The sequence below is a fragment of the Neoarius graeffei genome, chromosome 10, assembly GCF_027579695.1.
Source record: "Neoarius graeffei isolate fNeoGra1 chromosome 10, fNeoGra1.pri, whole genome shotgun sequence".
In the NCBI taxonomy this organism is placed as follows: domain Eukaryota; kingdom Metazoa; phylum Chordata; class Actinopteri; order Siluriformes; family Ariidae; genus Neoarius; species Neoarius graeffei.
This window is the reverse complement of record NC_083578.1, coordinates 17,245,646-17,272,799: the sequence shown is the minus strand read 5'-3', so window position 1 is coordinate 17,272,799 and position 27,154 is coordinate 17,245,646. Positions and strand designations below refer to the sequence as shown.

Sequence of the window (27,154 nt, the reverse complement as noted above, 5' to 3'; positions counted from 1 at the left end):
CCATGACTTGCAAATTATTGCACTCTGATTTTATTTACACAGCGTCCCAACTTTTTTGGACTTGGAGTTGCATATCTATGTAAAAACTTGTTTACATCTTCCATTGTTTGTTTGTTCACTTTTAGCTGATCTTGGTTTCTGGTATGGGGCAGCACGGTGGTATAATGGTTAGCACTGTCTCCTCACACCAAGAAGGTTCTGGGTTCGAGCCCAGCAGCCGGTGAGGGCCTTTCTGTGTGGAGTTTACATGTTCTCCCCGTGTCTGTGTGGGTTTCCTCCGGGTGCTCTGGATTCCCCCACAGTCCAAAGACATGAAGGTTAGGTTAATTGGTGGCTGTAAATTGACCGTAGGTGTGAATGTGAATGGTTGTTTATCTCCGTGTGTCAGCCCTGCGATAACCTGGCGACTTGCATGTTCTCCCCGTGTCCACGTGGGTTTCCTCCGGGTGCTCCGGTTTCCCCCACAGTCCAAAGACATGCAGGTTAGGTTAACTGGCGACTCTAAATTGACCGTAGGTGTGAATGTGAGTGTGAATGGTTGTCTGTGTCTATGTGTCAGCCCTGTGATAACCTGGCGACTTGTCCAGGGTGTACCCCGCCTTTCGCCCGTAGTCAGCTGGGATAGGCTCCAGCTTGCCTGCGACCCTGTAAAACAAGATAAGCGGCTAGACAACAGATGGACAGACAGACGGGTTTCTAGTACGCTCACTCTGTTTTTGAGTGATGATACTTGGTTTCTGGTAATGCTGGTCACCTGATGTTGGTTTCTGGCATGCTCTTTCCACTGAGCTTCATATGAAATCTGGCCACTTCAGCAATTAATCTTTCTATCTGTTCACTCAGATCACTCAGTGTTGACTTATACCAGTGCAATGGCATCTGAGTTCAGTTCTTCAAGGAAGTTGTTGAATTTCCAATATATACCTCTCATTTTGTCTGCTGCTGCTGCTCTCCTCATAGCTCAACTGAAGAGTAGAAATAAGTAGAAATAGAGATAAAAGTCCTGACAGAACACATTCTTGTTTTACACCACTTATTTCAAACCACTCAGATGTTCTATTCTCGTCTACGACAACACACTTAAAGTCCTTATAAACCTCTATAATTGTTCTATCTTCTCTGGTATCCCATAACTTCTAAGATCTGGCTTGTGAATCGAACACTTTCTCAAAGTCTATAAATGTACTGTATAATGATGGTCTCCATTCTCCATTGTACTCCTGCTTGAGCTGAACACAGCTCATGCACAGTTTATCTAGCTGTTTCTTCATTCTCCCTATCATCATTCTGCAAAATATTTTGCTTATTACTGATAGTAATATCACTCCTCTCCAACTGTTGCAATCTCTCATATCACCTTTCTTGAAGATCTTACAAATAAGCCCATTCTTCCAAACTGCTGGCCATTTCTCCTCTTCCCATAACATAAATGTCTGTCAGCTTTGTTGAACTCTGGTGCTAGACCATCTCTCCAAGTAAGTCTCTTCTATAACTTCTATAATGCTCTTTTTCATTTTCTTCTATTGTATTCGATGGATCTTCTCAACTCAACGCCTCACTAAATGCTCTACCCATCTTTTCAAGCATGCTTTCTTGTCTGTCCTATGAGCTGGCCTAGTGGTTAGTGTGTCTGCCTCTCGATCAGGAGCTCGTAAGTTCTACTTGCGATCGGGTCATACCAAAGACCATCATAAAAATAGTACCTACTGCCATCTGGCAAGGCATGCTGCAATACAGATGTGAGTGGGGAGTCAAACTCTCATGGTTACCAGAGGGCCAACCCCCCACTGTAACCCTCGCTATACAGAGGATGTGCAGTCACGTGACCCGTCCGTGTTTACTCCGCCTACTCCGCCATATTGGACGGCTTCAGGATTGTTTACCTTGCGCGAGTGTAATGGATCCAGGGAGTAATCCCCAAGAAAATTCTGAAAATATCCCATCTACATCGCGTGATTACTTGTCTAAGTTTGTTCAGCATCTTGAAGGTGATGTGAGGCAGCATTACGTGGAAAAGTGTTCCAGGTTGGGGATTGCAGATCCGTACAACTTGGCACAATCCTTGTTCAGGGAAATTCGGAGCTGCGGTGCCGGCGATTTGCCCGATCTGGCCTACCACGACATTTACAATTTTCTCGTTAATCATGAATCGTGTTACACTGGCAAAGCCCTCAAAGCTTACAAGAGCCTGGAAGCTTATAAATATTTTGTTGCGGGATGGATATCTCAACTATACCTCTGGAAGGTTCCGAAGAAGGAAGTCTACTTGATAACCTCACGGGTAAGTGGCATTAAGACGTTTATCATAAAGAGACTATGCAGGACGTTTTATCGCTTATTTAGTAATTTTAATACAGAATTTACTCTGATGAAATTATTCAGACACTCCAACGCCCCCCCTAAAGAAAAAAATCGGATCTGCGCGATTCAGCCGTGAAAAAGGCGCATCCGCCATTTGCATCCCTGTTTAAACTCATAGGTTAACCGACTTTAACCGGCTAATGAGGCTCGGTGGTCAGTCAAGGTTTTTTTTTAATTTTCGCCATCCCTACTATGGATTGGCCTTTCAAAGGCATATATGAGCCAAAAAGATAAAACATTGTCATAGACTAGGCCAGGGTAGTAGGGCTAGGCATAGCCATTTTAAACGTTAGAGACTGTCTAGTTTCTAAGTATGCAGTTATCATTCAATCCGAAAATCAACTTAACAGATGTACTAGGAGTATTGAATTAGAAGATTACACCTACCTGATATGAAGTGTTCACTACAAATTCGGCTGGTAGAACTGGGGTACCAGTTTTCTCTTCGCACAGCGGACACCCATTTTGCGCGTCTCTCCTCGTCTGCGGAGAATCTATAAAATGACAGGCCCTCCTTTTGGCCCTGTCTATTGGTACAACCAAATGCTAAACAAGATATAACCATTCTCGAAAGATCTACTCCCACACACTTGATAATTAGAACGGGTTCGTCTAAGTTCTATGCGCGACTTTTCTGTCCAAAATGGCGGATAAACAAATATCACGTGACCTCGGGATGTCACGTGCATACTCTCTATAGGTGAGAAGCTGAGGTCTATAGAAGTGGATATCAGCGCCACTCAATGCGCCTTAAGGGCCTGGTTAGTACTGGGATGGAAAACTGCTTGGGAAGACTAGATCCTGGCATGGGAAGGACTTTGACTTTTTGACTCTTCTTGTCTCTCTCTATATTGCTTCATTGTTCTGTCCTTGCCTCTGACCCCAATATGTTGTTTCTTTCTGTCACCACATAACATCTTTGTGATAGTATACAGTTCTTTGCTTCTGCCATTCTCTGCTGCTTTTTCAGCTTCCTCTGCCTTGCTTTCTAACCATTTCCTTCCATCTTCTTGTGCACTTCTTTTTACTTCTCTATTCTTATTTGTCTTTCATTCAGTCTTTTTGGCCTCCTTCCTTTCGTCTACTTTTCTTCAGGCCTGATCGTTTGTTCATGGCTTGCTCCTTTTTTTTGTACTCAACCCTTGTTTATTAGTCTCTCTATATATCGCCAAGTTTGTTGCGTTTTCCCAACGCGTCTTCTATACCATCATCTTCTAAAGATTGGAATCTGATTTTCATTTCCACAATGTATCATTTCCTGATCTCATCACTTTTCTTGCTCATATTGAAACTCTCTCCCTTTTTCTGCCTCTGCCACCTTAAGGTGCAGGAGGCATTATGTTTTCGGGTTGTCCGTCTGTCCATGCATGCGTGCGTGCGTCCGTGCATGTGTCCGTCCCGAAACCTTGTGAACATGATATCTCAAAGGCTAATGAAAGGAATTTCACCAAACTTTCACCATTTGTGCGCTTTGGGACAAACATAAACTGATTAGATTTTGAGGTTAAAAGGTCATGGGTCAAGTTTACTGTGAGGTCAAATGTCCATCCCCAAATCACAACTTAATAAGGCGTGTAGTCTACCAGGCGGAGGCATCCCCATCGACGCTGTTGGCGTCGAGTTCTAGCTAGTTTCTCATCTCATTTTCTCTAGCCGCTTTATCCTGTTCTACAGGGTCGCAGGCAAGCTGGAGCCTATCCCAGCTGACTACGGGTGAAAGGCGGGGTACACCCTGGACAAGTCGCCAGGTCATCACAGGACTGACACATAGACACAGACAACCATTCACACTCACATTCACACCTACGGTCAATTTAGAGTCACCAGTTAACCTAACCTGCATGTCTTTGGACTGTGGGGGAAACCGGAGCACCCGGAGGAAACCCACGCGGACACAGGGAGAACATGCAAACTCCGCACAGAAAGGCCCTCGCCGGCCACGGGGCTCGAACCCGGACCTTCTTGCTGTGAGGCGACAGCGCTAACCACTACACCACCGTGCCGCCTGTTCTAGCTAGTTTACATTTGGTTATTTATTGTCTGTGTTTCAGCTCCATATAAAAGTGTAGACCAAACAAAACACTTCAATAATCTTTCTTGTTTCGAAGCCAATTCTATGTGAAGTAAGTATTGCCTGCATTTTGTTAAAGACACCGCTTGCTATTTCTATTCTCCTTGCTATTTCTTTCTCACATTTGGCATCTGTGGTTGAGTTGATTCAGGTACACAAATTTCTCTACCTGCTCAATGTTGGTTCCATCTGTATGTCTACTTTAGGATTCTCATCTCATCTCATTATCTCTAGCTGCTTTATCCTGTTCTACAGGGTAGCAGGCAAGCTGGAGCCTATCCCAGCTGACTATGGGCGAAAGGCGGGGTACACCCTGGACAAGTCGCCAGGTCATTACAGGGCTGACACATAGACACAGACAACCATTCACACTCACATTCACACCTACAGTCAATCTAGAGTCACCAGTTAACCAAACCTGCATGTCTTTGGACTGTGGGGGAAACTGGAGCACCCGGTGGAAACCCACGCGGACATGGGGAGAACATGCAAACTCCGCACAGAAAGGCCCTTGTCGGCCACAGGGCTCGAACCCAGACCTTCTTGCTGTGAGGTGACAGTGCTAACCACTACATCACCGTGCCGCACCTACTTTAGGATTATCTGTTTTTTTACTGATCACCATTGTCTTAGTTTTCTTTGTGTTTTTCATACCAAGGTCTTTGCCTATCTTATTAACTTGGTCTACTATTTTTTAATAAGATAGGCAAATACCTTGGTATGAAAATAAACACACAGAAAACTAAGACAATGGTGATCAGTAAAACATTCGTAACCCATATATTTCATTGAAAATAGTACAAAGACAACTTATCAAATGTTGAAACTGAAAATTGTTTGAAAAATATGTGCTCATTTTGAATTTGATGCTAGTAACATGTTTCACTGTGTTGCATCACCTCTACTTTTAACAATACACTGTAAATGTTTGGGAACTGAGGAGACCAAGTGCTGTAGTTTTGAAAGAGAAATGTTGTCCCCTTCTTGCCTGATATAGGATTTCAACTGCACAACAGTTCAGGACTTCCACTGTCGTATTTATTTCATAATGCCTCAAATGTTTCCAGTGGGAGACAGGTCTGGTCTGTAGGCAGGCCAGTTTAGCACCTGGACTCTTTTACAACAGAGCCATTCAGTTATAATACATTCAGAATGCAGTTTGGCATTGTCTTGCTAAAATAAGCAAGGCCTTTCCTGAAAAAGATGTCGTCTGGATGGCAGCAGGTTGCTCCAAAACCTGTATATATCATTCAGCATTAATGGTGCCTTCCCAGATGTGCAAGCTACCCATGCCATGTGTTTTCTGCTCAGAATCACAGAACCACACGACCATCATAGTGATAATAGAATCGATCAATTCTCTAAGTCCCTTCAAAATAGCAGAACTGATTTTCTTACCGGTCTTTTGCTACTTTGGCATCCAGTAGCTCCAGAGAAAAACGGAGAGAATTTTAAAAAAGGCAAAATCTGGACTCCAAATATATTGTGGAGAGTTTGATCTTTCCAAGACTTTGAATCCAAGTTACTTTACCAAAATATTTTACAAGTCAATGACAGATGGTTGTGAGAAAAGGTCCACAAAAACAGGTCCTTGGAGCCAAAGTCAGATAAGCAGAATAAGCAGTTCTCAGGAACTTGCTGTATGAATGTGAAGCCAGAAATCAATGTACTGGATTGGAATCTTTTTTATTAGTTAAGAAATGTTCTCATTCTCTGGAATAATGCTCCAGAACTGTGCAGTGTCCCTGACTCTACTTTTTTTTTCAAGGAAAAGAGAAGAACCTGAAGTGCATTAATCAAATTATCATATAATTAAGTAATACTGTGCATTTTAACACAAGAGATGTTAGCACCTTCCCATCACACCATCTATTTCTCTCTCTCTCTCTTAGGCATGTCACTACAGTGATGTGGCTGCTCTGACTTCCATCAGAGTTTCTAGGGACAAATGCAGCAATGATCACACCACTTACTAAGTCATATTTGACTAGAAAGGTAACAGCACTAACGTCTCAGTCGGTTCAGTTCTTTAATAACCCTGTCCAGTGTTTTAAATATGGTCGGATTGATGTCTCTTCAGTCTAGCCTTTAAAACTGAATTTGGGATTGATATTCAATGATTAAAAGGAAAACTGTTTTATAGCTTTGCTATCTGCCAGTTTGGTGTGTACATGGTACTGTACTTATAAAAGGCCAGGAACGTGTGGTTGACGTTGGCTTGGCAGTTAGTTAATATCAGATCAATCCAATATTGAGGGGCAAGTCTAGTTTATATGTTTATAGTTTAACAGTACGTTCAGTAGGTCAGTGTTTCCACGAGAAGACTTCAGGCCCAACCAGTTCCACATTTTCGCTCTTTCCCATGCAGCACACTTGTATAAGGTATTCAATATTCTTGATAGCATGATCCATACAGACTTGCACTCACCAGCTGCATTAATAACTTGTTCTTGATTCTAAGATTCCTGTTGTTGGCTGGCAGGATTGGAACCCAATGTGGTTTTCTGCTGTTGCCTGCTGAGATGCTTTTCTGCTTACCATGGTTGCAAAAAGTTGCTATATCCTTCTTGGCAGATCAAACCAATCTGGCCATTTTCTTCTTATCTGTCTTATCAACAAGGCGTTTGTATATCCATACTTTTTGTCGAATTTGGGAATATATATTCCGATTCCACAATGCCCATCTTGTGGATCTTTTGGCTCATCTGTAAATATTTTAATAAAACCATAATATTTAGATATAAGATATCTTTGGCTGCATTCTGCAAAGCTTTGTTCATTAGGCTGCTCTGCTTTTTCCATTCAGCAGTTCTAAATCAATGGATGGAACAGGCAGCACCCATGGAGGAACTGTACTCAACACAAATGCAGGGCTTAAGTTAAAATCCTTAATTCCATATTCTACCTCTGTGTTGTTAATATGCCATCCAAAACCAGAACTCTTTGAATGGTATTCCCAACACTCATTTAGAATTGATACAGCAAGATTATTTATGCTCCCTTTAAGTCTCACCCAGTATGTTAAGGACAATTTATCAAATCTTAGTTTAAGTGGGGTTTCTTCAGCTTCTACTAACAGTGCACAGGTAGGAGTTGTTTTGATAGCTCCTATAGCAATCCTTAAACCTTTAAACTGAACTCTGTCAAGTTTCCTGAGAGATGTTGCACATGCAGAACTATACACTATGCAACCATAATCTATGGTTGATCTGATTAATGCTTTATAAATGTTTATCAGTGATTGTTTGTCTGCACCCCAGTACTGCCCAGAAATCATCCTCATAAAATTCAATACTTTTTTACACTTAGTTTCTACATGTGCTATACAGTATGATGTTTCCATGTCATTCTTTCATCCATGAAGATTCCAAGATTACTTATTTCAAAGATTACTTATTACTTACTCAAAAACTTATTTACTCTTTCAAGTGGTTGGTTGTTGTTGTAATCGGGGATAATTTTGGGGGCTTCTCCCCTTATGCATGAATGTTGTGTGTGCGCCTGGTGTGTGGAGTGAGTGTGGTGCGCACCTCAACGCGCATGCATGGTTACTGGGGCAACGTTGGCTCTCATGTACTTGACCTGAAGTTGAATAAAGATGCACCGGAATGTTCCTGAGTGCAAGGAACGAAGTAAATGACTCCGTCGTCTTTATAAGGAGTTTAAGTTGCAACAAACTGGCGATGAGGATGGGATTTGGCTTTCGTTGGACTTTTTTTTTGTGTGTGCCTCTGTTTAATCTAATGGACTGAAACCGCAGTCTAAAATCACAACTCTGGGACGAGTGAATTGACATGGCAACGTTTGGAAAGATTGATGCTTTCGACTCTAACACGGAGCAATGGAGCAGGTATGCAGAAAGACTGAACTTTTACTTCGTTGCTAATGGCATTTCTGACGGTGATAAGAAGAGAGCCATACTTTTAACGGTGTGCGGGCCGGTTGGTTATGGAGTACTGCGTGACTTAATTGCACCAGCTGCCCCCGCGGACATGTCTTTTGATGATTTAGTAGCCAAGCTACAGGAACACTATGATCCAAAGAACAACGTCATAGTGGAAAGGTTCAAGTTTCAGTCATGCACACGCAGCTGTGATGAATCTGTGAACTCGCTCGTTGCTCATTTGAAACATCAGGCTGTGCGCTGTGAATTCGCAGCCACGTTGGAAGAAAGATTGAGGGATCAGCTGGTGTGGGGCATAAATATGGAGCAGCTCCAGAAACGTCTCTTAGCAGTCTCAAATTTAACATGGGGGGAAAGCATTAGAGATGTGCTTGGCTTTTGAAACGGCAGAGAAGGGGGCTTTAGCCTTACAGCCCTCAAAAGATATCAACAAAGTGGCATCACATTATCAGTCTAGTAAGGCTAGGAGGGGGCCTAGCACCAAAGCAGCGACATCTCAGTCACAGCGCTGCTACAGATGTGGTGAGGCCCACAGGCCTGAGAGCTGCCGATTTAAAGATGTAGAGTGCCACTACTGCAGTAAGCAGGGCCACATCGCCCGCTGGTGTCGCAAAATGGAACATGACAGTCAGAGCCCTATGCCTGGCCAGGTTGGGGCCAATGCAATCACTGAGCAGTTGGACGTACAGGCCGACAGTGTGGAAGAAGACATTGCATATGAGCTTGCCGTGACCGAGAAAGCACCCAGCCCAATAGTCATGGATTTAAACATCAATGACAGCGAGACATGTTTTGAGGTGGACACTGGGGCCTCCCGCACCGTCATGGCAGAAAGGACGTTTTCACGCCTGCACGCCCACACACTGTCACTGGTTTTGGAACCATGTAACATTTCTCTCAGGTCATACACAGGCCAGCATATCCGTTTGAAGGGGGCTACTCAAGTTACAGTGTCTTACAAAGGGAAATCCTACCATCTGAGTGCACTTGTGGTGGCCGGTGAGGGCTCCAATTTGCTTGGGCATGACTGGATCAAGATTCTGCCCTTAGACTGGCCTGCACTGCTGGATGGGCTCTTCCAGGTGTCTGATTGTTCCCTAGCAGCTGTTCTCGAAGATCACAAAGCCGTGTTCAAAGACGAGCTAGGGGAGTTAAAAGGGACAAAAGTAACCATTAGCATGGAAGACAGTGTGCCACCGCGTTTCTGCAAAGCCCGGCCAGTTCCGCTGGCCTTGCAAAAGAAAGTCGAAACAGAGTTGACTCGGCTAGTGGGATCGGGAATCCTCCAACCTGTGACTTACTCAGAGTGGGCTGCTCCGATCGTGCCAGTTCTAAAAGGAGATGGCTCCATCCGCATCTGTGGTGACTATAAACTGACAGTGAACGTGGCATCTCGAGTGGAGCACTACCCGCTCCCACGCATCGATGAACTGTTCACCAAGCTGGCTGGAGGCGTCTGTTTCTCCAAGTTAGATATGTCCCATGCCTATCAGCAGCTGGTTTTAGCAGAAGACTCACGGAAGCTGGTGACAATCAATACCCACCGTGGCTTGTTCCAGTACACACGCCTTCCATTTGGTGTGTCATCCGCATGTGCCATTTTTCAGAGGGTGATGGAAGGCTTGCTTGCAGGGATAGACCATGTCGCTGTTTAATAATAATAATAATAATAATAATAATAATTGTATTAATTTATATTGCGCAAGTATCAATATGAATTTTCTCTTGCGCATTACAATAATTACAATCAAAATATAGACATATATATAAATATAAAAACATTATAGAAGTATAAAATTTAAGAATATATATACAATATCACACAACAAATAATATTAAAAATAAGGTACCTAGGATAAAATATCATTTATAATTATTGAAATGCCTTTCTAAAAAGATACGTCTTAAGGGCAACCTTAAAGCTGGAAACACTTTGTATATCCCTGATATAGCCAGGGAGCTCATTCCATAGCTTAGGGGCAGCTATCGAAAAAGCACGATCCCCAAGTGTCTTGTAAGATTTAAGACTAGAGTAATTAAGCATCAACGAAGTGTTAGAGCGCAGACTATATCTACTACTAGCAACATTTCTGACAGACAAAAGATCATTGATATAAACTGGTGCCAGACCGTGAATGGACTTGAATGTAATTAACAACAATTTAAAAATTATCCTATAACTTACTGGCAACCAATGTAATGATTTTAAAATCGACATTATGTGACAGTATTTACTTTCTTGATAAACTAAGCGCGCAGCAGCATTCTGAACTCTCTGTAGCTTGTATAAGTGACAGCTAGGCGTGCCATTCAAAAGGCTATTACAATAATCAATGCGACTAGAAATAAATGCATGAATTAGGGTCTCTGTGTCTTCTCTTGAAAGGTACTTTCTAATTCTACATATGTTGTAAAGATGGAAAAATGCCGCAGAACTAGCCTTAGTAATATGGTCCTTCATTGACAGGTTTGAGTCAAACCACACACCCAAATTTTTAATTGGGGAGTGTGGAACTATGTCAGCATCTCCGACTCTAACATGATCTAGGTCAACCTTAGCTAACTGCTGTTTTGTGCCAATTATCAAAAACTCGGTTTTTGTTTCATTCATCAAAAGTCTATGCTCACGCATCCAGTCTCTAATTACTCTAACGCATCTCTCCATAGCGACAATGGCATCGAACTGACCAAACTCATCAGCAGGGCTAAAAGAGACATACAGCTGCGTGTCATCAGCATAACAATGGACCGACGGCAAGAGATCTTGGACAACACTTAGAAGAGAACTAGTGTAGATGGAAAACAGAAGGGGACCAAGACAAGAGCCTTGAGGTACCCCACAGTCCAAGTCAAACCTCTCCGAAGTACATCCACGGACAGATACACGTTGGCCCCGCCCCAATAAATATGACTTGTACCACTCAAGTACTCTCCCACCAATACCAAGCATGCCAAGAGTCTTCAAAAGGATTCTGTGGTCCACAGTGTCGAACGCGGCACTTAGATCAAGTAGAACGAGAAGAGTCACATGCTGCTTGTTCATATTTAATAGAATGTCATTTATCACTTTAAGCAGTGCAGTCTCCGTACTATGGTTCTCTCGATAGGCCGATTGTGCAACAGGAAATAATCCGTTTGTGACCATATGATTGTAAGTCCCATTAAAGACTGCCTTTTCTATGAGCTTAGAAACCAATTGCAAGTTGCTGACTGGTCTCAAGTTCTTAAATCCAGCATCAAGTCCAAGCTTTTTTAGTGAAGGATGGACCAAGGCCTCTTTCCAGCCTTCAGGAAAATGTCCCGTCTGAAGAGACTTGTTGATAATCAATGTAATTATTGGGAGGAGAGCATCACAGTCACTGACCAACCGCGAGGGCATGGGGTCTAGTGGGCAGGACTTTAAGGAAGACTTCCGAATGAGAGAGGAAACATCACTGATGGTCAAGGTTTTAAACTCCGTGAACACGGGCGCAGGAGCAGATCGATTGTCAACAAAGACGAAGTCCGACAATAACGTAACAGGATCGTTTTCAAGCTTTCTCTTTATGATGTCAATTTTAGTCACAAAATACCTCCCAAGGTCGTTGGCAAATGTTGGTGCATGCAAATTTGGAGGGAGACAATCGTCTCGTGACATATTGAGAAGGCGTTTACTAGCATTAAATAGCTTCCGTTGATCACCACTGTTCTCCGCGATAACGTTAGTGTAAAATTCCTGCCGGGCCTTGTTCAATAAATGAGTGACCGCATTGCGTTTTTTCTTAAACGCAACCAGGTCAGACTCTAATCTAGAAGATCTCCATTTGCGCTCAGCTTTCCGTCTCTCTTTTTTCACTTGCCTGATTTCATCCGAAAACCAAGGCACCCGGGGACGCACAACAATCATACGAGATTGTACAGGTGCATGTTTATCTATGACGGATCGCAAAGTATTCTCATAGCAGGCAACGAGCTCTTCAATATCATCCGGTGGATTACAACACAAGTCCGAGTTAGAAAGGTCAGCATTAACGGCATCCACATTAACTGACTTGATCTTCCTATAAGAAACAGTCTTGAATGAAAGAGAAGGCTTCACAGAGTACAAGCAGCAAAGGACAGACGCATGATCAGAGAAATAACGATCAATAATTGGAGTAGACCGAATAATCTGATCGGACTGGCGAGTAATCACTAGGTCCAGTGTATGGCCGTGAATGTGAGTAGGGCCAACAACGTGTTGGCACAAACTAAATGACTCCAAAAGGTCCAACAATTTTATCGTGTCTCTGTCCTCAGGAACATCAACATGAAAGTTGAAATCGCCAACGACCACTAACTGTTCCTTGCATAGTACAATAGTTTCCAGATAATCACTAAATTCACTGAAAAACTTCGACGTAGGAATTATGCGCTCATCTGCATCCACTTGTGGTCTATATAAAATAACCACACGAACATCATGAGAAACACTTTGTACTGTCCACTCCGAGAACTCGAATGACTCTTTAACACCCACGGCCACCTTCTTAACATCCAGCGAATCGCGGAAAATCAAAGCAGTCCCACCGCCCCGATGCCCATTTCTCCCATGATCTAATAAATTATAACCATCCGGACAAAGTTCAGCTCGAACAGCAGCGTCTTGAGGGCCGAGCCACGTCTCAGTAACAGCAACCAAATCCGCTTTACAATCACACACATAATCGAGGATGTCAGCGGTTTTGTTCCTAACCGAGCGCGAATTCAGCAAACACAGAGACAAAAACTGATTTAGCTGATTTACATTCAGCACTCTGTTCACCGAAACCAGATTAGAATGGTTGCGTGACTGTGCTGACAACTGATTACAGGATGGTCTCAAGCGATACGAGTGAATGGATGGAATACCAAAAGTGCACACGGGTCCCGGATTAAGCTTGAAAACGAGATCACCAACCAATAAGCAATGGAATGTTGCCGAGGAATTTGAATAATATGAGCACGGGCGCTTGGAGCGCTTTAGCGTTTTCTTGAATACTGCGCGTTTCCAGGCATAACAAGAGAGTTGACAATGGACAATAGCCGTGTCAGCATTCCAGAACAGCCTAGATGACAATAGCCCATTGCTTATAGAATCCTTCCAATTGTTTATAGGAAAAACATCCCAAAGTTCGACTAGCGAAATCAAAGAAGCCCAAGTTGCAAATGGTGGAATTTCAAAAGAGTTTTCAAGGTTTTCCGTTGGTTTCATACTCCAAGATGTCCAATGACCACTTAGACATGGCCGCCGACAGTTCACGTCGTCAAGAAAATAAAAAGAAAGGAGAACACAGACGAAAACCACGGAGCTCCGCAGGCCACAGCCGCCGTTAATTAGCATAATTACCTCGGCTCTTCCCTGTTTACCTCGATGACATACTATTGACGGGTGTCAGTGAGGCCCAACACCTGCATACCCTAGACCTAGTGTTGTCGCGACTAGAGGGAGCAGGGCTTCGACTAAAAAGGTCCAAATGTGTTTTTATGGCCCCTGAGGTGGAATATCTGGGCCATAAGATTTCAGCGAGGGGGCTACAGCCCCTGGAAAAGTACAGGCAATCAAAGATGCTCCAAGGCCACAGAATGTCAGCGAGCTCCGAGCATATCTGGGCATGCTCAACTATTATGGACGTTTCCTTCTGGACTTAGCCTCGGTGTTCACCCCCCTGCATGCCCTGCTCCGGGCAGGAGCGAAGTGGGAGTGGATTGTTGTACATGACAAAGCGTTCAAGAAATCAAAGGCCATGCTGACATCAGAGGCGCTGCTGGCTCACTACAACCCTACACTACCGCTGGTGATTGCTGATGACGCTTCACCATTTGGTCTGGGCACGGTGCTGTCGCACAAGTACCAAGATGGAACCTAACGGCCAGTGTGCTTTGCCTCCAGAGCCCTTGCTTCAGCCGAAAGGAAGTATGCCCAAGTGGAAAAAGAGGCTTTGGCCATGATCTACGCTGTTAAGAAATTCCACCAGTTTGTCTATGGGCACAAATTCGCAATCCAAACAGATCACAAGCCCCTTCTTGGGTTGCTGGGGGAGCTGAAAAATATACAGCCCACAGCCTCGGCACGCCTGCAAAGGTGGGCTCTCCTCCTGATGCAATACCAATACACCCTGACCTACAAACCGGGGGCACTGATTGCGCACGCAGATGGGTTGAGTAGGCTGCCATTGCCTCACAATGCACCAGACCCCCCCACTCCCTCGGAGCTGGTGTGTCTGATGCAGCAGCTTCAGACGGCGCCCATCACGAGTGGACAGCTAAAGTGGACCCGACGGGACCCCCTGTTGGCCCGAGTATGCCAATATGTGATGGGGGGCTGGCCTCTGACATGTCCGACAAGTGAGTTGCTGCCATATTTCAAGAGGCGTGACGAACTCACTGTTGAAGACGGGGCTCTGTTATGGGGGCTCTGTGTCATAATTCCTCCACGGGGGCGGCAAGCCCTAATGGAGGAGCTGCATGAGGCTCACCCTGGGGCATCGCGAATGAAAGCTGTAGCGCATGCGTACATGTGGTGGCCTGGACTGGATGCGGCCCTAGAAGATCTAGTGAAGTCCTGCACAGCTTGCCAGCAAATCAGGAACGCCCCTCCAGTGGCGCCCATGTGTCCATGGGAGTGGCCTGGCAAGCCTTGGACACGCCTACATGTCGATTATGCTGGCCCCTTTTTAGGTGAAATGTTCCTGGTGCTGGTCGACTCTCACTCCAAGTGGTTGGAAGTGTTTCCAGTGAAATCCACCACTTCGACAGCTACCGTGGACCATCTGCGTGATGTGTTCAGTACACTGTTGTCAGATAATGCCTCTGTCTTCACCAGCTCTGAATTTGAGGAGTTTCTAAAGGTGAATGGTGTTCACCACCTGACCTCTGCCCCCTATCACCCATCCTCCAACGGGCTGGTGGAGAGGGCAGTGCAGACACTAAAGAAATCATTGAAGAAGATGGCAGGGGGGACACTAAGGGCAAAGCTTGCAAGATTCCTGGCGACATACCGGTTCACTCCGCATGCCACCACTGGGCTGTCTCCAGCAGAGATGCTGTTCAGTCAGCGTGTGCGCACCAGATGGGATCTGCTGCGACCGGATGTACAAGCGAAGGTTCTCCGTGGTCAAGAGACGATGGTAGCCAACTCTAAAAGGAACGCAGTCATTCGAGACGTACCACTCAGGGCTGCTGTGTGGGTCAGAGACTTCTCTGGACGGGAAAAGTGGCTGCCAGGCACAGTGATCGACAAGACAGGGCTGCTGTCTTACAGGGTGGAGGTAGCAGGAAATGTGTGGCGTAGGCATGTCGACCACCTGCTATGCAGAAGCACTTCTCCTCAAGCCAGACAGGACTGGGAGCTGGAGAGCAGTGACCAGCCCGAGCCTGTTCCTCCGGCAGACTCCGCTGTGGAGCCATCAGATGCGGATGAGGTTCCAGGCCCGGAGTTGGCAGAAGCAGATGACACCGAGCCTGCTGTTGAGCCCCAGAGATCATCTAGAGCGAGGAAAGTACCTTCTCGTTTAGATTTGTAGTTGTAGTTAGGGCGGAGGGCCTCAAGACGGGGGCATAATAATCCCCCGGCCTATCCGCGAGAGTGAGGGCAGTCTACCCCTCACTCTCAGGTAGTTCTAGTTCATGTGTTCAGTTATTTTAGTAGATATGAAAAAAAATAAGAAGAAAAGAAAAAAGATGCTGGGGTCCTTGTTTGGACTATGGGGGGAAGGATGTTGTAATCGGGGATAATTTTGGGGGCTTCTCCCCTTATGCATGAATGTTGTGTGTTGGTTGAAGACGGATCTTCAAAAAAAAAGATCTCGGCGAAAGACGGATCTCTAGAACACCTGTCTACGTGATAACACTGACACTTATAGTTTATAGATCTGCTCAATCGTGTTTATATGATTGTCTTCTGCGGGCCGGATTAAAAACGCCAACGGGCCGGATGTGGCCCACGGGCCGTAGTTTGCCCACCTCTGGTATATACACTCTGTGCTTGGAACAGGTGTGCTAAGAGCTGTGCAAAAGCAAAATATGGACTGTCTATGGTGAAGGGACCTGGCTCCCAGTTTAAGAATCACTGAAATAGGTAAACAGTGCAAGATTAACAAAACTAATAAGATTTCTAGCTGTGTACATGCCTGACCTATAGCAGATTACACAGCAGAACCACCAACCACTCTGTATCAGATATCAGCAGTATGATAAGCTCGACCCACAGGTAAGCAAATGAGGCTCAGGAACACACTGTATAAATATGAAGGCAGTTTTCAATGGAACAGACTGGAGGTTATTTTATTTTCGCAATGCTCCAGAACAGTGCGGTGTCCATGGCTATGGACCCTTTTCACGTGACGTCACGACAAACGCGGCCGCCATTTTGGACGTGTACTACCAGTAGTTTACCACAGCCAACACTGAGGAACGGCAGCAAAGAAAGTGTTTATTTTCAGCAAGACTTCCATCATGCCACTATATTGTTGTGCACCTGGATGTAGTAACCATCAACAAACAAGGCAAGGGTTATCATTTTATCGGATCCCGGTAGATGCTGACCGACGGAGAAGATGGATAGCGGCATACCAACGCTTGTGTAGTGACCACTTTGTTGGAGGTAAGACGAATAAAATTAGCCAGAAAAGGCATTACATTGCTGTTAACATTCCATTCTAGTTTACTGTAATTATGATCTGGCAGCTATTTACACCGGATCCAGTGTAAATAGTTGCCGGAGCCAACGTCCGAAGTTCCGGAGCGCGCTCGCTCGCGGCTCCGGCCGGAGCCAGCGCGTGCGCTCCGGAACCTCGGACATTGGCTCCGGCAACTATTTACACTGGATCCGGTGTAAATAGCTGCCAGATCATAATTACAGTGAACTAGTAAATACAGTTTTCTGCATCTCGCTCCTTTTTCTTTTATGTTTGTCGCCTTCCTCGCATTCAAACCGATTTGAGCCGAAGTCCACTACATGTCCAAAATGGCGGTCGCGTTTACGAAGGTCACGTGACTGAAAAGGGTCCATAGGTAACCAGGGTATTAATAGCAAACTGATTCATAAGATCTTTGGCTGCTACATTCTGGACCTATTACAGCTGTAAAACCAACCACTTTGTGTCATATATCAACAGCATGGTCATGGTAAGAGATATTTTCTGTCATCAGTAGAATAATGTGGACTGCTGAGCTTGGGTTTAGTAAGCATTTGAAAGACTCGGGGGGGCGGAGTTTCAAATATCATACAATGGCTTGGAAAGACTGGGTTAAATATTCAGGAACAAATAGGAAACACTGTGCAGTATGAAGTGTATGAAGTTAACAAAAGGTCAAAGGAAAGCTTGGTTAGACATTTAAGATAAGTCTTTATTGTCATTGTCACTTTTTCAAAGGTACAACGAAATTGAAGGTGCTGTTGACTCATTATGAGTTATAGAAAAAATAAGAACAAATAAAGTATAAAAATAAATAGTAAAGTATACAGAATTGCACTGGTAAAATAGTATAAACAGAATTGTATTGGTTCTATATGTACACAGATTGCACTGATAAAATAGTATAAATAGAATATAAACAGAATTGTATTGGTTCTGTATGTTAGGACTTGGACTGTTTTGGCCTCTAGAGGCCGCTGTTATTTCCTTTTCGTGTCATGTTTATTTTGGCCTCTAGAGGCCGCCACTGTTCCTGTGTTTTGTGTTTTTGTTAATTGCCTGTTTAGTCCTAATTATCTTCACCTGTGTCCTTAATTAGTTTGTGTATTTATACCCCTGAGTTCAGTCCTCTTGTCACGGAGTCTTTGTGCTGTTATGTTTATCTCCAGTTTCCTTTGTACTGTGTTTTGTGGATCTTCTGAGCTTTTGCATTTTTGCCTTTTTCTTTTTGAATTATACTCTTTGTTTTTTTTTGTTTTGCCCTGGATTGTATATAGTGTATGTAGTATAAATAAACCTTTTGTTACTTTTTCTACTTCCGCCTCACGCCTCTGCATTTGAGTCATTCCCCTGGTGGCCTAGTGGGGGTTTGCTGGATCATCACACCAACGAACCAGGTTCGAATCCCAGCAAAACCCTAACAGAAAGACTCCGTCATGACCGACTCAGCAGAGGCTGCTTCAACTGTCTACCCGGCCAACCTTCAGGGAATTATGGCAGCTTTGACACGCTTCGGAGCGACCATGGACGCTCATGGACGTACGCTCACCAGCCAACGTGAGGCCCTTGCTCGCCACGAGGAACTGCTTCAGCAAATTGGGAAAACCCTGGCACAGCTGACATCTCTGCCTGCATCTCCTCATCCTGATCCAGCTCCTGCTCCAGTGCCTCCTGCCATGCTGCCTTCTTCACCTCGCGAACCCAGCCTTCCTGCACCACAGAGGTATGACGGCAAGCACAGTGAGTGCCGAGAGTTCCTTACCCAGTGTCAACTCACCTTTGAGCTTCAGCCTACCACCTACACTACGGATTGCCGCAAGATTGCCTTTGTGATCACCTTATTAGCTGGTAAGGCGCTAGCCTGGGCTACTGCTATCTGGCAAAGACAGGGACCTGAGTGCTTTGATTTCCAGCTGTTTTCTGAAGAGATGCTTCGGGTCTTCGATCAGGCAGACATCAGTACCGACGCAGCCCGAAAGCTCATGTCCATCCGGCAAGGAGGAAGCGTCGCAGATTACGCCATCTCGTTCCGAACACTCGCAGCAGTAAGTGGATGGAACGAGACTGCCCTGGTGTCAGCCTTCCACCATGGTCTGTCTGACCCCATCAAGGACGGTCTGGCCTCTATTGGATGCCCAAGTGACCTCGAAACCCTCATCTCACATGCTATTCGTCTGGACAACAGGATGAGAGAACGCCACCAAGCCTTGAGCCCCCCCAGCCTCCCTACCTCTACCTGGAGACCGTCTACCTCCTTCAGTGACTGTCCAGAACCCATGCAAGTGGGTCGTACTCGCCTCTCCGCATCTGAGAGGGAGCGCAGAAGGAGGGACAAGTGCTGCATCTACTGTGGCAAGCCTGGTCACTTCCGAGCATCATGTCCCGAACTCTTGGGAAAAGGACCGCCCCGTCCAGCCGAGGGAGGGTTGTGATGGGGCCTACCCTCTCTCCCGGACTCCCTGGCCAAGGAATCTACATCCCGGTCTCCATCTCCTGGGGTGAGTCTGTCCACTCTTGTCAAGCTTTGATAGACTCAGGGGCGGCTGGGAACTTTATGGATATTCACTTCGCCCAAAGCATCAATATACCTACTGCACCTCTTGAAGTCCCTCTGTGTGTGTCTGCCCTCGATGGCCAAGCGTTAGGTGATGGAAGAGTCACTCAAGTTACTTCTCCAGTCTTCCTCCAGTCTCAAGGTCACAAGGAAGAAATATCCCTGCACCTGATTCCTTCACCTGAGTTCCCAGTTATTCTAGGCCTTCCTTGGCTTACTCGCCACAACCCTCGCATAGACTGGGTAACAAGCCAGGTTGTGGAATGGGGCCCTGCATGCCATGCCTCTTGTCTGCTCTCTAGCTCTCCTGTGTCTCCTGCCGAGCCCCCTGATCTCACCGAGTTATCTCAAGTTCCCACAGAGTACTGGGATCTCAAGGAGGTATTCAGCAAGAGCAGGGCCGCCGTTCTTCCTCCGCACCGGGCCTACGACTGTGCCATCGACTTGCTCCCTGGGACTACCCCTCCTCGTGGCAGACTGTTTTCCCTCTCTCAGCCAGAACGCAAGGCTATGGAGGAATACCTCAAAGACGCCCTGGTCTCTGGGTTTATTCGACCCTCCACCTCACCTGCTGGTGCCGGCTTCTTCTTTGTCGGCAAGAAGGATGGGGGGCTTCGACCATGTATTGACTACAGGGGCCTGAACAAGATCACTGTGCGCAACCGATATCCCCTTCCGCTGATGTCCACTGCTTTCGACCTGCTCCAAGGCGCCACCGTCTTCACTAAGTTGGACCTACGGAACGCATACCACCTCATCCGTATCCGACAGGGAGACGAGTGGAAGACTGCCTTTAACACCCCGTCTGGGCACTACGAATACCAGGTGATGCCCTTCGGACTCACCAACGCACCAGCTGTTTTTCAGGCCCTAATCAACGACGTCTTAAGGGACATGATTAACCTGTACGTCTTTGTCTACCTCGATGACATCCTTATCTTTTCCAAGACCGTGCAGGAGCACCGCCACCATGTCCGCCAGGTTCTCCAGAGGCTGCTGCAGAACAATCTGTTCGCCAAGGCCCAGAAATGCGAATTTCATGTTCCCGAGGTCTCCTTTCTGGGATTTATTGTACGGACAGGCCAACTCCAAATGGACCCTGCCAAGACCCTGGCCGTCCGGGACTGGCCTACTCCCAAGTCCGTTAAGGAGGTTCAGCGGTTCTTAGGATTCGCTAACTTCTACCGCAAGTTCATCAGGAACTTCAGTTCTGTGGCAGCACCCATGTCAGACCTCACCAAAGGGACAGGTGGATCTTATGGCTGGTCTCCTCAGGCAGAAAAGGCGTTCAAAGACCTCAAGGCCCGCTTCTGCACGGCACCCATTCTGGTCCTCCCGGACACCTCCCAACCATTCATCGTGGAGGTGGACGCCTCGGACAGTGGTGTCGGCGCGGTACTCTCTCAACGTTCGGAAGGAAAGCTGCACCCCTGCGCTTACTTCTCCCACCGCCTGAGTCCTGCGGAGTCCCGGTACGATGTGGGGGATCGAGAACTGCTAGCAGTCAAACTGGCCCTTGAGGAGTGGAGGCACTGGCTGGAGGGAGCGCAACATCCATTCCTGGTTTGGACTGACCACAAGAACCTGGAGTACCTCCAGCAAGCCAAGAGACTGAACCCTCGACAGGCTAGGTGGGCCCTGTTTTTCAGTCGGTTTGACTTCACCCTCTCGTACCGTCCCGGCTCCAAGAACACCAAACCTGACGCACTGTCCAGGCTGTTCTCTGCCACTAACAGGGAGAATGAAGTCGGGCCTATTATCCCGGTGTCCCGGATTGTGGCCCCTGTCCGCTGGGGTATTGAGGAGGCTGTTCGACGAGCCCAACGCCAGGACCCCAGTCCTGGGACGGGGCCACCGGGCCTCTTGTACGTCCCACATCAAGCCCGGGCCAAGGTTCTCCAGTGGGGTCACTCTTCCCCTCTCACCGCCCACCCGGGAGCTCGGAGGACCCTGGACTTCCTGAAAAGACGCTTCTGGTGGCCTAACATGGAGCAGGAAGTAAGGTCATTTGTCCTGTCCTGTGAGGTTTGCACCAGAACCAAGAACCCATGACAGCGTCCCCAGGGTCTCCTGCATCCTCTGACCATTCCCCGGCGTCCCTGGTCCCACGTGGCAGTCGACTTCATCACGGGTCTCCCTGAGTCACAAGGTAACATGGTCATTTTGGTCATTGTTGACAGATTCTCCAAGGCCTGCCGCTTCATACCTCTGTGCAAACTCCCCTCTGCTCTTGAAACAGCGAAACTTATATTTAATCATGTCTTCCGAGTCTTTGGTCTTCCACAGGACATCGTCTCAGACCGAGGGCCCCAGTTCTCCTCCCGAGTGTGGCACGGGTTCTGCAAGGTCATCGGAGCCACTGCCAGCCTCTCCTCTGGGTTTCACCCACAGTCCAATGGTCAGACGGAGAGGCTCAACCAGGACCTGGAAACCACCCTGCGAGGCCTGGCTATGGATAACCCGACATCGTGGAGCACCTGGCTGCCATGGGCAGAGTACGCCCACAACACCCTGCAGTCATCGGCCACCAAGCTGTCGCCATTCCAGTGCCAATTCGGGTTCCAGCCACCTCTGTTCCCGGACCAGGAGGAGGACGCGGGGGTGCCCTCGGTCAACCAATATGTGAGACGGTGTCGCAAGACCTGGAGCAAGGTCAGGAAGACCCTCATACAGACCTCCAGAACCAACCAGACTCAGGCCAACCGCCACAGAAGACCTGCACACACTCTCCGCCCTGGGCAGCGGGTTTGGCTGTCCACTAAGGACCTTCCGCTGCGGGTGGAGAACCGCAAGCTTGCTCCTCGCTACATTGGCCCCTTCAAGGTGGTGCGCAGGGTGAACCCTGTCTCCTACCGGCTTCAGTTGCCCCGGACTCTGAGGATCAACCCCACTTTCCATGTTTCCCTGTTGCGGCCTGTACTGACGTCTACGTATGCCCCTGCCCCTAGGAACCCCCCACCCCCCCCGCATCTTCCAGGGGCAGACTGTGTTCACTGTGCATTGCCTGCTTGACTCCCGCCGGGTCCGCGGCGGGTTGCAATATCTGGTGGACTGGGAGGGCTATGGTCCTGAGGAGCGCTGCTGGGTTCCTGCTCGGGATGTCCTGGATAAAGAACTGTGTCGGGACTTCCATTCGGCCCATCCGGATCGCCCTGGGAACGTCAGGAGACGCTCCTAGAGGGGGGGGTCCTGTTAGGACTTGGACTGTTTTGGCCTCTAGAGGCCGCTGTTATTTCCTTTTCGTGTCATGTTTATTTTGGCCTCTAGAGGCCGCCACTGTTCCTGTGTTTTGTGTTTTTGTTAATTGCCTGTTTAGTCCTAATTATCTTCACCTGTGTCCTTAATTAGTTTGTGTATTTATACCCCTGAGTTCAGTCCTCTTGTCACGGAGTCTTTGTGCTGTTATGTTTATCTCCAGTTTCCTTTGTACTGTGTTTTGTGGATCTTCTGAGCTTTTGCATTTTTGCCTTTTTCTTTTTGAATTATACTCTTTGTTTTTGTTTTTTTTTGTTTTGCCCTGGATTGTATATAGTGTACGTAGTATAAATAAACCTTTTGTTACTTTTTCTACTTCCGCCTCACGCCTCTGCATTTGAGTCATTCCCCTGGTGGCCTAGCGGGGGTTTGCTGGATCATCACACCAACGAACCAGGTTCGAATCCCAGCAAAACCCTAACACTGTATGTAAAAGCTTGGTTAGACATTTACTGCATAGAGCTAGACAGTACATTTTTAGAGAATCATACACTTATTTAGACTCCAGCTTGAGTTGACTAGTTTTCAGGAAGCTGTTATTTTGGAGAGATGCTGAAATTGGTAAGATATGTCAGTTTATCAGTAATGAAATATGGGTTATCAAACATTTGGCAGAAATGGATTAAAATTTTGTTACAGTTTGAGAAAGTCATTGTCCTTTATTGTGTTAGATGTGCATTAATAATAAATAATGATTCAACACTAATTCACCCACAGCAGCATTTACAGGTAAGTTATTCCACGAAATTGAGTCATATATGAGCTGATAGCCGACGAGGCGCATAGCGCCGAGTTGGCTATAAGCCATGTATGACGAGATTGAGTGGAATAATTGTTTTATTCTTTCCACATTCAAAATAAGTTTTCAAGTAGAGTTTTTATTTCGTCTTTGGTAGGTTTAGCAACATGCGCCGCCATTTTGTTTTTCTCTACTCATGGTATATGAGCTGATAGCCAATCAGAGTGCGCGATTGCTCATATTCAGTGAATGTGGATAGAATAAATGTGCATATCTTTGGATTGGCACCAAACTAAACTTACTGCACCAGAGTGTTTCATTGTGATCAGTACTTTTGTTTACAAATTAATTGTTACTGGTTGACTTGTACATTTTCAGTCCCACATGAATAAGTTTTACTGATTTTCATCACAGCTCTCCTCAGAGTCATCAAATGCTAAGTAACACTTTTTTCCCCCAGTTATATCAGCCAGATTCTGGAAATGCATTAAATGGCCTCCAGTGAACTCTGTGGTAGTCCTTTCCTAATGGTCCTTTGTAAATCTAGTTTTGTTCTCTATCAATTAAATGTTGATACAGACTAGACATACAAAAGCCTGCACAAGTCTTGTTACTAGGAATACAATATCCCCAGTCCTAACATAATGCACTCTGATTGTTACAGGTGACACTACTAACAGTTTTGCTGATGGCGTCAATAAAAGTCCAACAGAGAAGATTCTGGAGGTCATTGTTATCTGGAGTTTGTGTACTCATACTCTTGGGCTCTCTGATCATCTATGAAAAGTCAAAGATGAATTACAAATCACTGATGTTCAGAGATGATGAAACTCCAGAGGACGAGTGTGACTGCAAGAAAATTTTACAAGGAGACACTGATGAGATTAAACGTGCTAAGATTCTGACCATCACAAAGAGCTTTAAGAACATAACACGGATTACTGATGAACAATATGTCAAGCAGACGAAAGACTGTGAAAAGTTCCTGAGGACTCGGAAATACCTCCTGTCCCCACTGAGTGAGGAGGAAGAGGCATTCCCAGTGGCATATTCCATTGTCATTCACCACAAGGTACAGAATTTTGAGAGGCTCCTTAGGTCCATATACAGCCCTCAGAATTTTTACTGTATCCATGTGGACAAAAAAGCCCCCGAGTCCACTATGAGGGCGATTAATGCCATTGTCTCTTGCATTGATAACGTTTTCTTGGCTAGCCAGTTTGAACAGGTGGTCTACGCCAGCTGGAGTCGTGTCCAGGCTGACATCAATTGCATGAAGGATCTTTACCAGGTTAGCAACCGTTGGAAGTACTTCATCAACCTGTGTGGGCAGGATTTCCCCATCAAAACCAACCTGGAGATAGTACATGCCCTTAAAGCACTAGCTGGTGGTAACAGCCTGGAGACTGTGATCACACCCCAGAATAAGGTGCATAGATGGAAAAAAAGATACCAAGTGATAAATGGCAGAATTCGGAGAACCAACCAAAATAAAAAACCGCCACCCTTTGGCATGAAGATATTCACAGGTGGTGCATACATAGTGGTGAGTCGTGATTTTGTGCGTTATGTGCTTGAGGACCCCAAAGCCCAGGTGTTGATGTCATGGTTAAATGATACATACAGCCCTGATGAATTTATTTGGGCTACAATGCAACGCATTCCTGGTGTCCCAGGGTTTCTTCGTGCACACTCTAAATTTGACATCACGGACTCTTACAGCATCTCCCGGCTAATCAAATGGGCAGGACATGAGGGGAACATCAATGCAGTGTACCCTGCCTGTCAGGGTATTCATGTTCGGAGTGTTTGTGTATATGGGGTGGGGGACCTGCAGTGGATAACAGAGCAGCATCATTTATTTGCTAATAAATTTGACACAGATTTTGACCCAATCACCATTCGATGCTTGGAGAAGTACCTCAGAAACAAAGCGCTAAAACAGTATCATTAAATTCATACATGCATACTATATGGACAAAAGTTTGTGGACACCTGAATATCATACCCCTATGTACTTGTTGAACATTTCATTCCAAAAACATTGGGATTAATATGGAGTTGGTCCAACTTTGCTTCTATAAGAACCTCAACTCTTCTTGGGAGCCTTTCCACTAAATTTTGGAATGTGGCTGTGGGGATTTGTGCCCATTCAGCCAAAAGAGCATTAGTGAGGTCAGGGAGTAATGTTGGGTGAGGAGGCCTGGAGTGAAGTCAACATTCAGATTCATCCCAAAGGTGTTCAGTGGGGTTGGAACAGGTGTCATTCTGGAACAGGTTTCAGCTTCTTGGATTTAGTGAAGGAAAAAGAAGGGAAAAATATTGTGTGCATCAAACTTTGTGAAGCCACTTTGGGGAAGGTCCATGTATCCATGTATGGATGTGATGGTCTGGTGTGTATATCCTGTATTCACAACTGTATATACAACTGCTGTCTCATGTATACTCTGTTTTTGTTCGTTTGCTGCTGCTGTTCTTGTTGGGTTTGTTTGTTTTCCTGCTTGTACATGTTAATTCTGTCTTACTGTTGCACTGCTTGATGGGGCTATTTGTTAGCTCCCGGTTTGATATGTGTGTGTAATGTAATGCTTGTTGTGAAATTGTGGGTATGTTGAAAATGTATTGCACTGTATTCATGTAAATGTTGAAATGTTTTTGGATGTCTGCTGCTGTTCTTGGTGTTTTGGTTCCCCCACAACCTGTGAACCGGTGACAGGATCATGGGTGTCGAAGACTCAGTGATTCTCATGGGGCATGAAGGCTAGCCCATATGGTCCAATCCCACAGAAGAGCTACTGTAGTACAAACTGCTGAAAAGATTTAATGCTGGCTAAAACAGAAAGGTGTCAGCATTAACTTTTTTCAGCAGTTTGTGCTACAGTAGCTCTTCTGTGGGATTGGACCATATGGGCTAGCCTTCGTCCTCCATGCGAATCAATGAGCCTTCGGCACCCGTGATCCTCTCGCTGGTTCACCAGTTGTCCTTCCTTGGACCACTTTCGTTCAGTACTAACCACTGCATACCAGGAACACGCTAGAAGATGTGCCATTTTGGAGATGCTCAGACCCAGTCATCTAGCCATCACAATTTGGCCCTTGTCAAAGTCACTCAGATCCTTATGCTTGCCCATTTTTCCTGCTTCCAACACATCAAGAACTGACTGTTTTCTTGCTGCCTAAGATATCTCACCCCTTGACAGGTGCCATTGTAACAACATAATCAATGTAATTTACTTCACCTGTCACTGTTTTTTAATTTTATGGATGATCAGTGTATAAATATGGAGGTAAATGCCAGGTAAAGGCAAAAAAAAAAAAAAAAACCAGGACTCTTCTGGGACAATTACAGTATGAAAAACTTCAGGACACTGTGGGCTGCCTAGCTGTCATCATATTTGAGGGCAAGATAAATAGGTGCATTTTTGTTATCTAGTTAAATTTATTTATAAAGCCCAATATCAGAAGAAGGTCTCAGAGAGATTTTCAGGGTGTTAACACCTGACAACCCACCCATTTTACTTGCTTCCTTGAACATGAATGGACCTTTTTTCATGAGAAAATGTTCACCTTAGAGTCAAGGATATGAAGTCATGCTAATAGTAAAATTGCTTATTGAGTAATTTTCAAGCCTTGA

The 27,154-nt window shown here is 45.8% G+C and overlaps 1 protein-coding gene across 3 annotated transcripts in view; it reads left to right on the top strand.

The window, feature by feature from the left end:
- LOC132892441 (beta-1,3-galactosyl-O-glycosyl-glycoprotein beta-1,6-N-acetylglucosaminyltransferase-like) overlaps positions 1–26,265 on the top strand; it is a 37,875-nt gene extending 11,610 nt beyond the window's left edge. Inside the window, exons 1-2 of one of the 3 annotated variants that reach the window (XM_060930719.1) lie at positions 6,231–6,427; positions 24,185–26,265. In XM_060930719.1, the coding sequence (XP_060786702.1) occupies positions 6,389–6,427; positions 24,185–25,474 (1,329 nt within the window). In that variant the 5' untranslated portion in view covers positions 6,231–6,388 and the 3' untranslated portion in view covers positions 25,475–26,265. Of the gene's footprint in view, positions 1–6,230; positions 6,428–17,264; positions 17,463–24,184 lie in introns of those variants that run through there. The other 2 variants (XM_060930720.1, XM_060930721.1) reach the window with 2 other exon arrangements.
- The last annotated feature ends 889 nt before the right edge of the window (positions 26,266–27,154 follow it).